This window comes from Talpa occidentalis, unplaced genomic scaffold (genome assembly GCF_014898055.3).
Source record: "Talpa occidentalis isolate TD23 unplaced genomic scaffold, MPIMG_talOcc4v2.1 talOcc4.3, whole genome shotgun sequence".
Classification (NCBI taxonomy): Eukaryota; Metazoa; Chordata; class Mammalia; order Eulipotyphla; family Talpidae; genus Talpa; species Talpa occidentalis.
The window spans coordinates 150,975,548-150,990,581 of record NW_023603184.1 but is presented as its reverse complement, the minus strand read 5'-3'; the positions used below and the strand labels follow the sequence as shown (position 1 = coordinate 150,990,581).

Sequence of the window (15,034 nt, the reverse complement as noted above, 5' to 3'; positions counted from 1 at the left end):
GCCTGTCCGCAGGCCCCGCCCCGGTGCCGGGAGGCCGTGTGGAGACTTGGCAGGCCCCGGGGCGTCCCTGGTGGCCCCTCCGGCTGGCGTGGGGCTCCCTGCTAGTGAGGTCTCAGAAATAGGCAAGAAAACTTTTGCAGAAGCGTGTCCCTCTGCGTTTGCGCCAGGCACGTTCTGTTTCGGGATGAGCCGCCCAGCTCTGTGGGCGGAGCGGATGCCGGTCCCCCAGCGCGTCCCCGGCGGTCCCCCCAGGCCTGGCAGTGTTCTTGCCGCGTGTCTGGAGCGTCTCATTAAAGTCAGCACAGAATAAAGGCCTGACTCGGGGAGCCCTCTGCCGGTCAGCCTCACGCTCCTGCGCGCTGAGGGCAGCTCTTACCTTGGCTGCGGGGAGCCCGGGGGCTCAGCCTGGTGTCACAGCAAGGGAAGGAATGAGTCCTCAGGAGGGGCAAAGTGGCTGCATTTCACACCGGGGCGGTATTTTTGCCATGACTTCAAATAAAACCCACGCGGCTGTGGGCCAGCGTGTTCTAGAGGTGGAGACGGGCAGGTGAGGGCCTGGGGTCTGCAGACAGGAGGCTGCGGCCGGGCCGGGGCGCGGCCTCACCTGACCTGGCGTCTCTGCAGGTGGACAGCGACACCATATGGAACGAGGTGCACTCGTCGGGGGCGGCCCGTCTGGCCGTGGGCTGCGTGGTGGAGCTGGTGTTCAAGGTGGCCACGGGGGAGCTAAAGGTCAGTGAGGCCGTGGGCACAGGCCCCGAGGTCCGCGAGGAGTGGGGTGCTGGGATAGGAGACATGGCCTGTGCCTGGCGGGGGCCTGTTCACATGGAACCAGAAGGCTGCCCTTCCCCACGGCCCTTGGGGGTGCTGCCCTGTCTTCGGAGTTGCTGAAGAACCAGAGCTGTTGCCCGTGGGAGCCTCACGTCCACACTGCGGGTGGTCAGGCCTGCAGCGTGGCAGGCGACCGGGCAGCCAAAGAGGCCTGGGCATCCATGGTTTGTTTCCTGCCGTGTCCACTCCCCTGGGGTTGGATGCAGCAGGAGCTCACATTAAGGACAAATGCTGGTCCCTGCCCCCTCACGGCCCTCGGCCTAGGGGGCCTCTTCCCCGGGTGGGGGCGCAGGGGCTTCACGGCCAGCCCTGCCCCTCGCCCACCTCCAAGCGCGGGGACACGGTGTGGCGTGCCCTGGGGCGAGCCCTGCACCGTGTCGCGCCCCGTCTCAGTCTCCCCCTGACATAACCAGCCTTTCCCGTCTCTCCCCACCACCCGTGTCCGATAGAATGGCTTCGCCGTGGTCCGCCCCCCAGGACACCACGCGGAGGAGAGCACGCCCATGTGAGTGCCGGGCGGGGCGGGGCCTGGGGGGCCGGTGTGCGGCGGCTGCACGCGGGGTTGGTCCCGGGACCTGCTCTGGGCCTTCCTCTCCGGGTCACCTGGCCCCAGGTCGGCCGCACGCTCTGCTCTAGGGCCAGTCGCCGTGAGGAGGTGGCACAAACGGGCTGCGCGGGGCTATCCGCCGCGTCGTCTAGAGAACTTGCCTATTGTCAGGGTCGTCCAGAAACCTGGGAGAGGAAACTCGGGGGGTGGCCCCGGAACAAGTCAACGTGGCCCTTCCGCTGGGCACACGGAGGAGGGGGCACGGGCTCTGTGCCTGGGCCTCGTGGGAGGGGCCCCCCCGAGAGGCCCAGCTCACCTCCAGGCTCAGATGTTGCTGGGCAGAGTCAGGCGGGGTGAGGCTGTCGCTGCGACGAGGGGCCATCAGGCGGCAGAGCAGGGGCGCAGGCCGCTGCCGGGGAGGGAGAGCCAGGGACACAGATGGGTGGTGGGGCTGGGCCTCCATGTCTGGGCACAGGCTGCCCCAGAGCAGGCCCTCCCGAAGTGGACTGCAGGGGCGGGGGGCGGTTGGGGGCGGCAGTGGGCCTGAGGGGAGAGGGGAGGAGCCTCTGCCGTGACTGCAGGCGAAGGCTGGGCCTGGAGCTCCTGGGGCGCAGCCTGGCCCGTGGGGACTTCGGCTGCTTCTCCATCTCTGTGCTCCGCCTGCAGGGGCTTCTGCTACTTCAACTCCGTGGCCGTGGCCGCCAAGCTTCTCCAGCAGAGGCTGAACGTGGGCAAGACCCTCATAGTGGACTGGGTAAGTGGGCGACCGTGTGGAGGGGGTCATGGCCATTTCTGCTTCTGCTGACTTGCATTGGGGTGTTTGACTTTCTAGAAACTCTCTTGAAGATGCAGAAAAAAATGCGTAGTTTACAGCTTCAGTCCACCAGCCCAGCCAGCACCGAGGTCCCTTGCGGGCCTGAAAGCGTCGAGTCCAGGGTAGCTGCCGAGGCTGTCCTCGACGTGGCCTTGTTGGAGGGGGGTTCAGGGCGGGTTGTACCAGCCTGGGCTCCCAGTCTGAGAGCTGGGGTGTGCTGGCCAGATGTGTGCCTGCCGGCCCCCGGCAGAGGGTCTTTGTGCTAAAACAGAGCTGATCTGGCTGGGGGGGGGGGGTGCATGGAGGCTCCCCTCTCCCACAAGGCATCTTGACCCTCAGCAGGCGCTGGGAGCACATCTCGCCCCTGAGGCTGCCACCCTGGGCCCCTGCAGGCCACCCAGACTGCCCTGCACCCCAGGCACAAGCCTTGGGCCCAGGTCAGCCCACGCTTCTGACCAAGCAGCCTAGTTGGGGGGTCCAGGACCCCACCCCAGACTTGATGGGCCTGTCTGCAGCCCCAGGTCACTACCTGTGTTCCTGAAGGGCTGGTGCCACCCAGAGAGCCCCAGGGCCTCTGGCTCACTGGCTGGAAGGACTCCTTACAAGGGCCGCGAAGGAACAGGAAGCCAGCGCGGACAGGGGCGGGGCCTGTCTGCAGGAGCCCGGCTCCCAGGCCCTGCAAGGAAAGTCTGGGAGCCCCTCCGTTTGGGGTTCTGTGGGGGCCTCCTAGACACAGCTGACTGGGGGGGGCGGGGTACTGGCAACTGAGTTCAGCTTTCAGCCTCTCTACCCTGGGGTGGCGGGGAGGCTGGAAGGACCCCCCACTTCAGGTCGGTTTCCCTGGTAACCAGCCCAGCCCTCAGGTGTTCCCCACAGTCGCTTCATTAACATAACAAGAGACATCTTAGCGCCCGTTCTGGGCCATCCAAAGGCTTTAGGAGGAGCTGTGGGCCTGGAGGGGGTGCAGGCCAAGCATCTCCCCCAGTCATGGTCGTCCTCATGTCCCCCGCGGGTCGGCCGCTGTGAGCAGGCCTGGTGGCGCGGAGCCGAGTGCTCAAGGACTTTTTGATAAAATTTTTAAGGGATGTGGGGGTCTTCCAGGTGGGGTCCTGGCTTGCGTTGCAAAGTCCTCAGTTTGGAGAAAGAAAAACTAACCTGAGGCCTCCCCGGTGGCGCAGCGGTTGAGCGCTGGGTTGCGAAGCTGCCCGCAGCCTCTGCGGCGCCGGTTCCATCCCCGGCTGCTCCCCGGCCACCGGAGGAGGGTCCCACATGGCGCGCAGACCTCTCCTGCCGCCCGCTGCTCCCCTCAGCAGTGTCCTTCGGTCCCTCTGCCTGCTCTGCGCCCCGCTCTGGCTCTGGTGAATTCTCTCACCCTCCCGCGCTTCTGACAGTGCTTGTGTAAATAAATAAACAAATCTTAAAAAAAAAGAAAAGAAAAACTAACCTGGGGTTAGTTAGGCCCCCTCCCCTTCCACAGCCTCTCCTGTGCCCTCAGCAGCGCCTCATGGGTGGGCGGGAGCATAGTACCCCCACCCCCCGCTGCCTCTGGGGCAGCATCCCAGCCCTGCTGTGGCCCTGCTGTCCGCGCCCGGCTGTGTGGCCTGAACTTCCCTGGACTTCCCCCACCCCCACCCCTGTCCCCCCGCAACCCCGCGCTGAGCCCCGCCCTCCCCCTAGGACGTGCACCACGGGAACGGGACCCAACAGGCCTTCTACGGGGACCCCAGCGTGCTGTACGTGTCCCTGCACCGCTACGACGACGGCAACTTCTTCCCTGGCAGCGGGGCCCCTGATGAGGTGAGGGAGCAGCAGGCCCGGGAGTGGGTGGTGGGGGAGCCTGCCTCCTCCAGGAAGGCTGCCTGGGGCGGTGAATATGCACCTTGGGGGCTTTCTAGACCAGGCCTCTGTGGGCTCCCGGGGTAGACACTTCTGCCCCCTCCACCCGTGCACCCGCTGCAGACCCCTGCGCCCACAGCACTGCCCGCAGGCTGGGACAGCAGGACCCGGGAGGGGGGTCTTCACCACAGGGTCTCCCCAGCCCGGTGGGAAGAAGCCGGCCATCGCCGGGTTTCCAGTGTCCACGCATGGGCAGGGCTGGCCTGGCCCCCAGGGCTCGCAGGTCAGAAGGACAAGACCCTGCGTTCCGTGAAGACGCTCATGGCTGTAGCCCCGCAGCAGCGACTGCCGAGCACTGGCCTGAGGGGGCTCCCGGCGGCCCCGGGTCTGAGGGCGCGTGTTTCTCGTGCAGGTGGGCACGGGGCCGGGCGTGGGCTTCAACGTCAACATGGCTTTCACCGGTGGCCTCGACCCCCCCATGGGAGACGCAGAATACTTGGCGGCCTTCAGGTGAGTGGCCCAGGCCCTCTCCCGCGGCCTGGGTCTTGTGCTCGCTCCTGGCGGGGGGCCCTCCGGAGCCCCGGGGACCTCTCCTGGAGGCCTCGCAAAGTCGCGTCAAAGTGCGGCCCCTAGCGTCGCAGGCCCGTTGGCCTCCCACTGCCCTTGGGCGGGAGGCGGGGAGAGAGAAAGTCCTGCCCCCTCGGTGTGGGCGGTGCCCACCCTGGGCCCACAGGCGGCTTCCTGCACGGGCTGGTCATCGCCTGCCTTTCAGCCTTGCTCGGGCCTTCGGAATGGTCCCTGCAGAGGGGCGCCCGGCGGGGCTTCCTGCTGCTTAGAAGCCAGCCCCTCATCCCGGGGGGCGGAGCTGCGAGGGCGCCCACCCCGGGCCCTGCCCCACGGCCCGCGTCAGAAAGCGCTGGGTGCGCTGGGCTGGAGCTCTGAGAAGGCCGGGGCGGTCTCTGCCTGCCCCTGCCTCTGCTCTCCGCCCATGGGTGCACGCGGCGTGCGGGCCTTGAGCACCCGCGGTGCGGCCACGCTCCTGCACATTCTCTGCACACGTCTCCAGCAGCAAACGTCCAGGGCCCTCAGCGGCGCGCACCGGGCTGGGCTCACCTGACCCCTTACTGCATCCACTCGCTCACCTGGGCGCGGGAGCAGGGTCCTGGTCCCCGCCCTCAAAACGTGCGGGCAGGTGATGTCGGAGTCTGGCCCCACGGCCGCCAGCATGGCGACCTCCAGTCTTCCCGAATCTGCTCCTCCAGGCTCGCTGACCACGTCCCCTTGTCTGTCCTGACACTGACCCGCTTTCCAGGATAGTGACCCCCACACAGCTCCACTGTGAGGGCACGGGCAGACGGCTGCCCTGGGAGCCGGCCTCAGCAGCGGGGTGTCCTGCCTGTCGGGGGCGGCCCTGGCATCTCTCTGCTCCCTGCCCGAAGCCCTCGCGTCCACAATCTGGGCACACGGTGGACCAGCTCGCCCACAGGAGGCCCGGGGCCGGTCTGGACTGACAGGCGGCGCAGGCGTGAGGGGAGGCTGTCTCGGATCGCTGCCTCGCGGCCGGGCCGGCTCAGGGTGAGCTGCGAGAGGAGCCGCTTCTGGCCGCTCTGGCTGCTCCTGACATCCGGCTTCACCCTCCCGCCGAGCGCGCCTGCTGCCTCATGTGGTGAGCCGGCAGGGCCCACGGAGCTGCTTTGAAAAGGAAAATCGTTTCAGGGTTGTTTTTTTTATTGATTTTAATGTGAAAATAGCACTTTGAAGTTGACAATTTACGGCTCCCAGGGCATCGATGGAGAGGAGCGGCCCGGCCCCCTCTTCCGCCCCGGCCCCCGGGGACGGGCAGCCGTTGAGCAGCACCTCGTGGCCAGGCCGTCACCGCCACCTCGGTTTCAGGAGATCAAGCTGCAGAGATAAGAGAATCGGCCTAATGCAGTCCAGAGCGCGGCCCTGCTCCCGACTGCAGGCGGGCGAGAGGGGCCTTAATTCAAACCAGTCTCGGCCAAGCCGCCTTTGAAGTCTGCAGCCGAGCGGCGGCTGGGCAGCGCCCTCACCCTCCGTCACCTGCGTCCGCCCGCGGCAGCTCGGGGAGGGAGCTGGGGGACTTGCTGGTCAGTTCGCGCAGGCGAAAATGCTCTTGTTCATGAAGCCCTCGGGGCTGGGGGGCTGGGCCTTCCCCGGCAGCTGCGAGGGGCTGCGCCTGCCTCAGGGCCCCGCCAGTGGCTCTCACGGCAGCTCCAGGCCTTCGCCCATGCCCTGGGGTGTGCTGTGGCGCGGCCTGGTGTGCACTCGGGTGACCTTGTCGTCTGGAGGCCGCCGGGACCACGCGGCGGCTCTGACCGTCCAGGACGCTGTCGACCCGGATACCCCGTCGGCCCGGCAGGGGCTGGCTTCACTGCGACTGTCTGAGCAGGAGCGAAGCCAGAAGCCAGTTGGCGCTGGGTGGGCAGGGCGGGCGTCCACCCCGAGGGCTGTGAGCACTGCGCGGCTGAGTCCTGACATGGGCCCCTCTCGGGTTGGGCGAGGGGGGTGTGGCCAGGCCCCGCAGTGGCCTTCGTCCTTGTGGCTGTGGACCTGGGCCCTGGCGGGTGGACCCAATGGAGCCGGGGCGTGGGCGGGAGCGGGTTGGCCCAGAGTGGGCCTCATGGCCAGTGTGGCCGCAGGTGGGCTGGGCCAGCACCCCACAGGTGCTCGGGGAGAAGCTGCAGGGGCCCCGCTAGCTCGCAGTCAGGAGGCCACTGGCCGCCAGGAAGATGGAGTCCCGCAGGAGGCGGCCCCCGCAGGCCCAGGCCAGCCTCGGCGCAGGAGGTGGGGGGCAGCCCGAGGTTGTATGGAGGGGCCCCCATGCAGTCATGCACCAGCCCGGCACCCCCATCCGTGGGCCTGGGCAGCCGCAGCAGGCATCGACCTGGCGCTTCATTCCCAGGGGCACATGAGCAGGCAGGGGTCTGGAGCGCTGGGGGAACAGGCGCCCTGGGAAGGTGCCCCTCCCGGAGGCTGCAGGCAGGAGGGTCTGAGGGAGCACCGTGCTCCGAGAGCCTGAAAAGGAGGCCTGAGAGGCCGCGCGAGCCGGAAGCGCAGCCACAGCCACACAGGGCCTCGGGCCCTCCCGCCCGCGAAGCCGTGGGCTGAGGGTCCCTCCGACACGCAGGTGCTGGGGAGGCGGAGGGCGTGGTCAGCCCAGGGCAGCCAGCCCGTGAAGGGGGCGTGTGGACCCGCAGTGCTGAGGCTCGCGGCACCGGGGCCCTGTCGTCGGGCGCAAGCCTGACCCGGAAGGCGGCACGAACCGGCGCCGGCCGGGAAGCGGGGATGGGCAGCGGGTCCGTGTGGCCGGCGCCTCTGGGGCTCGTGGGCCAGAAGGAGCAGGGCACCCGCTGTGTGCCTTCTGGACGGAGTTTCCCGGGGCACAGCGACGCCGCGGGCCGGCCAGCCGTGCGCACCCTGGCCAGGCCAACCCGCCTCCCAGAGCTCGGGAGAGAAGGCCGGGCGCTGTGTGCGCGGCAGCCTGGCCTCGGGGACGCCCGCCGGAGGTTCCAGAAATGGGGCTCTCGCTGGGGAAGACGTTTGTTTCCTGCGTCCCAGTGGGCGCCTGCGGGCCGGCTTACCTGCTGGCGTACCGGCGCAGCCGCACGGGCCCTGGCGGCTCCCAGGGGCCCTCTGAACTGGGTGAAGGGAATGGCGATTCGGGCCGGTTGGCGTGGCCCCGGGGTGCAGGTGGCAGCTGTGGGAACCGAGCGGCCCGCGTGGGGGCAGGAGTGTGGTTGAGGCCAGGGGGCTGCCCGCCTGCGGGGAGGCGGCAAAGCAGGACCCCTCCCGGGACTCGGGCCGGCCGCTCGGCGCGGGGGAGCCTGCGGTGAGGCTTCTGCGGAGCGGGCGCACAGCTGCACCGGCGCCAGGCATGGGGCCCGGTCATCCGGGAAAGGGCCGACTCGGCTGCCACCCCCGCTGGCCGGGGCCATAGGCCCTGCCCCCTGGTGTCACCGCTGGGTGCCGGGCGGGTCCCTGCTCTTCAGACGGGTGATCTCCGGTCTCCCTGAGGGGACTGGCTGGGCCCGTGCCGGCTCCCCAGGCCCCTCTGGAGGCCCAGTATCCCCTCTCTGTCTTGCAGGACAGTGGTCATGCCAATAGCCAGTGAGTTCGCCCCGGATGTGGTGCTGGTCTCCTCGGGCTTCGACGCGGTGGAGGGCCACCCCGCGCCCCTCGGCGGCTACCACCTCTCTGCCAAGTGTGAGTCAGCGTCGGGCCCGTCTGCACGGCCGCCCTGCAGCCAGGCGCCCTGCAGCCAGGCGCCCTACAGCACGTGCTCCCCTCACGTCTCCCCATCCCCTGAAGGTGCTGGGAGCTGGGGTCGCCTAGAGGCGGGGCCCCTGGAGGGCATGCTGGCCAGTGTGGTGGTGCAGCCCCGGCTGCCTGCTGCTGCCCCGTGGCCCCCCGAGGGCACCCGCCACGATCAGGTGCCGGCCTCTGCGGGGCCGGTAAGCAGCGCTGGAGGCCGCTGGGACTTCGGGGGCTCAGGAGAGCCTGAGTCAGCCCCCCGGGTGCCGTGGCTGCTGCTGCCCTGCCTCAGCGCCTGGGGCCACAGGAAGGCCCTGCGCCTGACCCAAGGCCCTCAGTGTGGTCTGCACACCCTGCAAGGCCTCGTCCTGGAGAAGATGCGGGCGGCCGAGGAGGGCAGTGCCCTCACCCCAGAGAGCGAGCCCCGCCAGAGCAGAAAAGTCGGCCCAGCGGTGGCCGCGGGACGGCCGTGCCCGTGCCAGGCTCTCAGAACCCACTGCCCTGGGTGTGGGGCCTCATAGCCCATGAAGTGACCGCCAGAGGATGGAGCATGACCGCCGGCCTGACGCCATCGCTTGCATCCATCACACAGGGCTGCTGGTGGCCAGCCGAGAGGGGGCTGCAGCCCGTGTGGCACATACGTCTCTGGGTCAACTATTCCGGCAGAGGTGGCGGTGCTGGTGACCCAGTGGCCAGCACCTGGGCGTGAGGGCACCACGGGCATCAGGAGAGCCAGGCGCCGCAGCTGTGGACGGGCACGCACCTGTGCCCAGCCCTCTAGGGTGGAAGTGGCTGAGCCCTAGCAGCCTCGGGTGGGCCCCGGCTCCAGCCTCCTTGGCCTCTGGCCTCAGTGCAAGGGGCAGGGCCATGCTTTGGGCCCCGCCATGATGAAACCAAAGCACCGCAGCCGTCTCCACTGTTCTCGGGCAGCAGGGGCCCGCAGAGGCCTGGCCGGTCTGTACTCGGGCCAGCTTCTCTCAGTGCTTGGTGCCAGCCTGGAGCTCTGGGTGGCTGTAGGGCCTTGGGCGCTGGCCGCTGACCCTCACTTCCTCCCGCCCCCGCAGGTTTCGGGTACCTGACGAAGCAGCTGATGGGCCTGGCCGGCGGCCGCGTCGTGCTGGCTCTGGAGGGCGGCCACGACCTCACGGCCATCTGCGACGCCTCAGAGGCCTGCGTCTCTGCGCTGCTGGGGGTTGAGGTAGGAGTGGGGCGGCCGGCCAGGCGGGAGTCTCTCCTCGGCACCCCCTTCACAGGAGTGCCCAAACTGCCCGGTCAGGGCCCCTCCCTCAGGGAGACACTTCGGCACCTGGCTTCGCGGATACTGACCTTCTATGAGGGTCACGTGAGTGTCCGGGGTTCTGAACCACTGTCTCGGGGCATGGGTGGCCGAGTTGGGGCCGGGCCGTGTGGCCTGCGGGTCCCTGTACCCCTCCTGTGTAGCACCCCTGTGGCTCAGGACCAGCCGGGGTCTTCTCTGGCCTGTACAGTTTGGGCTCGGGCTGGACTGCCCGGGAGCTTTTGTGGGTACAGGGGAGAGGAGACCTGGGCCGTCCATTCCACGTGCCCTGGGCCCACCTCCGGCTGCTGTGCGGGGGGAGCCAGGGGCCTGCAGGCAGGAGGTGCCAGGGTGGCAGGGAGGTGCCCAGACGGCCCGCAGGGGAGACTGGTTTGTGGCTCCTGTTTGGAATTTCCAGAGTTTCCCGAAACTCACTCCGCCAGGCACAGTGGGCATGGCTGCCCAGCCGTCCCCGGGCCTGCTCCTCCTGTGGCTCTCAGTGGCTTCCCACGGGCCCAGGAACCCGCTGGCGTGCAGGGGTGGGGGATCTGTGTCGCGGGTGGCGACAGCCGGTTGGGAGGTGGGCGCCCAGGCCGTGAGGAGCACAGTGGGCACTGCCCTCCTGCCAGTCACCACCTGTGGTGTGGGGTGAGGGTCGGAATCCGCAGGACCTCCTGCGTGAGCCCCGACGTCCAAGGGAGAAGCGGGGAGGGCAGGAGGACTCCAGAAGCCACATGGGGCAGCTCGGGCCTGGGATCTGGAGGGACCAGGCACCTGCTGGCTGGCCTGGGGTGAGGGACCCCTCCCCTGACCCCGCTGAGGCATTGGGGCACAGTGGCCCAGGGGGCTGCCCACGAATGGTGCTGGGGCCCTGTGACCTCTGGCCCCACGCTCCACGCCTGCCTGCACCCACTCCGGGCCGCTGAGGATCTCCGTGCTGCGGGCCTCAGGCATTCGAGGAGGGCGTGTGAAGCCGCCGTCAGGGAGCCCACAAAGCCGCTCATCGGGCCGGCTGCGTGCAAGCCTGGGCGGAGCATGGCCGAGAGGGCTCCGGTGAGGTGCCGGGGCTCCCTACAACTTGGGGCACCAGCAGGGGTGCATGCTGAGTGTGCAACAGCAGAGGGCCCTGGAGGCCCAAGCCCCAGCAGTGGCCGTGCAAGCTGAGGGCCAGCAGAGGCCGCTCGGCCAGTGAGAGGGTCTGGGCCTGGCGGTCTACACCCGGCGGCCTTCCTGGGGTCTGGAGGGTCAGGAGTGGACCCTCCCTGATGCGGTGGCCCCTGGTGGCCTCAGCCTTTCTGCTCACCGGCCTTCTCTCTCCCTCTGTGGAGCTAAAAGGTGTCTGGTTTCTTTGGGCACCTTCCTGAGACTTCGGGGCTCTGCGCTTTAAAATAACCCTAGAGGACTGAGCTTTGAGCACAGCCTCTCCTGGCTTCCGGGGCTTCTGCTGTTCAAACAGGACGCCCCCTTTGACGTAGACACGTCAGCCGGCTGGAAGCCAGGATTTGTCAAGGTCTCCATCTCCTGGTGCTGAGAGGGTGGCCGGCGCCCCTGCCTCTGCCTGGGGGCCTTGGATCAGGGGGCCTGGGGGCTGGAGGCGGGAGAGGGTGGGCAGGACGTGGGGGGTCCAGAAGGGCTGGGGTGTAGGAGCACGAGCGGCCCCCAGGATGCTCGCGGGAGCTCCACTGTGGAGCCTTGGCCTTGCTCCTCGTGGCCGAGGCGCCGGCTCATGGGCCTCACGGGTGTCGGCCCCAGGGGCTCGGGCCTCGCGCCCCATCTGCGGGGGCCGCTGCCACGCCAGGTGGGAGAGGCCGGGTCTCCGAGGCGCCCACAGCACCAGGGGCCAGGGCTGCCGCCTCCTCGGGTGTGGCGGGGCCGCGCCCCAGTGACCGCGTGCGGCGCCCGGGGCGCTGGGGAGGACGCGGTCGGGTGAGCCACGTGTTGGGGCTGCTCCAGCCCGGCCGCCGTGCGTCTTCTGGCCCAAGCGGGGACCGGGAGGCTCCCTCGGGCGCGGCCGGCCGTGCGGAGTCTGTGTGGGCGCGTGGCGGGGCTCGGGTGCCTTCAGCGTCCTCTCTTCTCGGCGCTGGTCCCCTCTGTCCGCGCGGCTTCGCGCAGGGGCATCTGCTCTCCCGGCACCTGCCCGTGGGCGCCCTGGGCGGTCGGCGTCACCTGGCCCTTGTCCCAGCCGTGTTTTCCTTCCCCGGGGTCCCTGCAGCGTCCAGCCCCACGCTGGGGATCGGCACCCGCGGGCGGGCGGGGCGGCATGTCCTTGGCCCGGAGCCGCGGCCGTCGCGTGTCCCCTGCGCCGTGGAAGTTGGAGCCTGCCTGCCCCTGCCCCGCCCTCACCGGCGGCCGTGCCCCCATCTGGCTGTGGGGCCGCCCCCCAACCCCACGGCGCTGCCCTGTCTGCCGCTGTCCTTGGCCTCCCTGGCTCCTGCGGGCCGAGCCCCCTCGTCCGCCTGTTCCCCCGAGCAAGCGGCAGGCTCTGCGGCCCACGGCCTCTGCGGTGGGGGCTCTCGCGCTGCGGGCCGCCCAGCCGCGTCGGGTCTCCGGTTCCAGGCCAGGCGCCCGTGGGCTGTGCCCGCGCCCTGTGCGCCCCCGGCCTCGCCCGGCCTCCCCGCGTCTGCACCTCACAGCTCACGTGGCCTCTCGGCCGCTGTGCCCCGCCCCCCGCCCCGCCGTGCCCCGGCAGGGGTGACCCCGCGCCCCCGGTCACTGCCGCCTCCTCTTCCAGCTGGACCCGCTCCCGGAGAAGGTGCTGCAGCAGCGCCCCAACGCCAACGCCGTCCGGTCCATGGAGAAGGTCATCGAGATCCACAGTGCGTTGCCGGGGCCCGGGGCCCCCGGGGGGGTCAGCGAGGGGCCAGCGAGGGGGCAGTGAGGGGGGCAGCGAGGTGACCGCCACCCCAGGCTCCTCCTCAAGCTGCTGCTTCCAGGCCCTCGGGACAAGCGCGTGATGCGCTGGCAGCGGCCCCCCTGGTTCCCGCCTGCTGAGGGGGAGGGTCGGCCGCAGTGGCAGGTCCAAATTATTGGGGCTCCAGGTCCCTGTGGGTCCCCCGCCCCAGGGCCCCCTGCACAGGGTGGTCCTGGTGCGACTCTTCCCGGACCAAAACATCCCCTTCTGCTGCTGGGGCCACCCCACCGTGCAGAGACGTGGGTGCAGGCCCCCCACTTCCCAGCACTCCCTCAAGCCGCGGGTCCTGCAGGCCCCGGGGGCTGCACACTGACCCAGGCGTCCCCGTCACAGAGCTGAGTGCCTGTGGCCGCGGGGTGACCCAGCCCCCTGCAGCCGTCTGTAAGGGGGGTCTGCCTGCCCTGCCCAGGCCTGGCTGTGACCTCAGCGCTACCCCCGCTGACTCCGTGAGAAGCCCCATGGCAGGAGACCCCTCACGTGGCCAGGCCCGGCCTGGAGGGTCCCTCTGGAGACCCCCAATGACACTGCCCCCTGTTCACCGGCTCCCAGGGTCGGCCTGGCTCGCCCAGCACCCCTCGGGGGAGGGGGTGGGGTGCTGAGTGGCCCCGGGGCCCCCAGCCCGGTGGCTGCACGGCCCGAGCCCCAGCCCTGAGAGCGTGGATGAGCCGGCGGCGGCGGTCAGGCGGCGCGGGCTGACGAGGCTGTCCCGCAGGCCAGTACTGGCGCTCCCTGCAGCGCTTGTCCTCCACGGTGGGCTCCGCCCTGGTCGAGGCCCAGAAGTGTGAGAACGAGGAGGCCGAGACGGTCACCGCCATGGCCTCGCTGTCCGTGGGCGTGAAGTCTGCCGAGAAGAGGTGAGCCCCGGCCTGGGCCGGCCCCACCGGGGGAGGGGCAGGACAGATGTCCCCCAACCCCAGAACCGGGCGCCCCGAGAGATGTGGACATCCACCTGAGCGGGCGGCTCGACACCCGCCTTTGGGTCAGGCCGCCCCGGGTGGCGCGGGGGCTGTGGAGGGGCAGCCCAGAGGTGGGTGGGGCCCCACGTGTGCCCCAACCCTAACGTCCTCCTTTCCCCCCCACCCTTGTCCCCCCACCACCCCCCCGCCCCCCAGAGCCGAGGAGGAGCCCATGGAGGAGGAGCCGCCCCTGTAGCCCTCCTGGAGCGCGTTCTCTTGTCTGTCTGTCTGTCTTGAAGCTCAGCCGAGAAACGTCCTGCCGCTCTGCGTCCTGCCGGCCGTGCCGTCTCTGGACGCGGCCTCAGGGGGAGGCAGGGCAGGGCTCTGCAGACCCGGGGCGGCGCGCGGCCCCCCAGACCCGGGGCGGCGCGGGCGAGTGGACAGACGCGCGCCCGGATGCGGGGCACCCGCGGCCTCCTGGGCAGCTGCCGGTCGCGTGGACACGAGGGAAGGAAATCAGAGATCTGGCGACACGAACTGACTCGACTAAAACTGGTGCTGACCGTTGATTCTGACCCACGATTCCAGTCTCCGCGTAAACCACTCAGCTCACCTGGTAGCTTCCCTTTTTGAAAGAGGACGTTTTCTGGGGCGCCGGCCTGGCCCGTGCACCGGGCGGCGGGGCTCGCCGCGGCGGGGGACACGCGGCCGAACATTTAAAGAAAACTGGACCGACCCCGAGGCGGGAGCCGCGGGCGTTGCGGGGTTTCCTCGAAGCCATCGGGAGACGCGAGTTTGTGCCTTTTTTTATTGCTCTGATGGATTTTTGTGGCGGGTTTTCTGCAGCCTGAGGGACGATGCCTTAAGAGCCGCCGGGCAGGGGAGCGGGCGCGCGTCCTGGCGGGCGGCGGGCAGGCCCCGCCCGCAGCCGGCTCCGCTGCGCTGCTGGTGAGGGAAGAGGAGGGGCTCCCCAGAGGGGCGGGAGCCGCTGGGGCTTCGGCTGACGTGTTATGGGAATCCAAAGTGCTCTTTCTCGCGGGCCGCCCGCCCAGCCCCGCCCGCCCGCCCGCGGAGCGCCGACGCTTTTCATTCAAAGCAGGTAGCATGGAGTATTGCTTAAGTCTTAGGTATAAATAGATATATATATGTATAATATATATTCCAACGTATTCCGAGCTAAGAAACTTGATACTTAGGAAATCTTGATGAAATATTTATAATGCACTTACAGAAAAGTATATCTCTAGCTCTCTATGATGAATGCAGATTGTAGAGGCCCTGGGTGGCTGGCGGGTCACGCACAGGTGCTTCTGGAAGGGCCTCCAGCCGGCCGGCCCCTGCCCGGCCCGGCGCCCGCACACTGGCCCGGCCGCCCCCGCGCGTCTGTGCTTCGGTTTTCCTTGGTTTCGAGCGCGGTGCCGCCCGCCTCGCCGCCCGCGCCGGGTGAGTTTTTCTAGCAAAGATTCTAAATTTGCTGTTGATTTTTTTTTCTTTTGTATGAATTTTTCACAGACACGTTTCCGAATAAGCCTTGTTTTGTGAATTTTACGTTTTTTCTCTCCCTTTAGCGGTTTTCTGGACGGACGTAATGGTGAAGCCTCTTTCCTGCCTACACTTGGGCTTAGCTACCATTTTTAACTGTTAGAGGTTT

The 15,034-nt window shown here is 68.9% G+C and overlaps 1 protein-coding gene across 3 annotated transcripts in view; it reads left to right on the top strand.

The window, feature by feature from the left end:
• HDAC4 (histone deacetylase 4) overlaps positions 1-14,291 on the top strand; it is a 105,790-nt gene extending 91,499 nt beyond the window's left edge. For all 3 annotated transcript variants that reach the window (XM_037524288.2, XM_037524289.2, XM_037524291.2), the window contains exons 17-26: positions 625-732; positions 1,281-1,336; positions 2,045-2,132; positions 3,870-3,989; positions 4,441-4,538; positions 8,134-8,252; positions 9,365-9,498; positions 12,308-12,392; positions 13,200-13,341; positions 13,600-14,291. In XM_037524288.2, the coding sequence (XP_037380185.1) occupies positions 625-732; positions 1,281-1,336; positions 2,045-2,132; positions 3,870-3,989; positions 4,441-4,538; positions 8,134-8,252; positions 9,365-9,498; positions 12,308-12,392; positions 13,200-13,341; positions 13,600-13,639 (990 nt within the window). In that variant the 3' untranslated portion in view covers positions 13,640-14,291. The remainder of the gene's footprint in view (positions 1-624; positions 733-1,280; positions 1,337-2,044; positions 2,133-3,869; positions 3,990-4,440; positions 4,539-8,133; positions 8,253-9,364; positions 9,499-12,307; positions 12,393-13,199; positions 13,342-13,599) is intronic.
• The last annotated feature ends 743 nt before the right edge of the window (positions 14,292-15,034 follow it).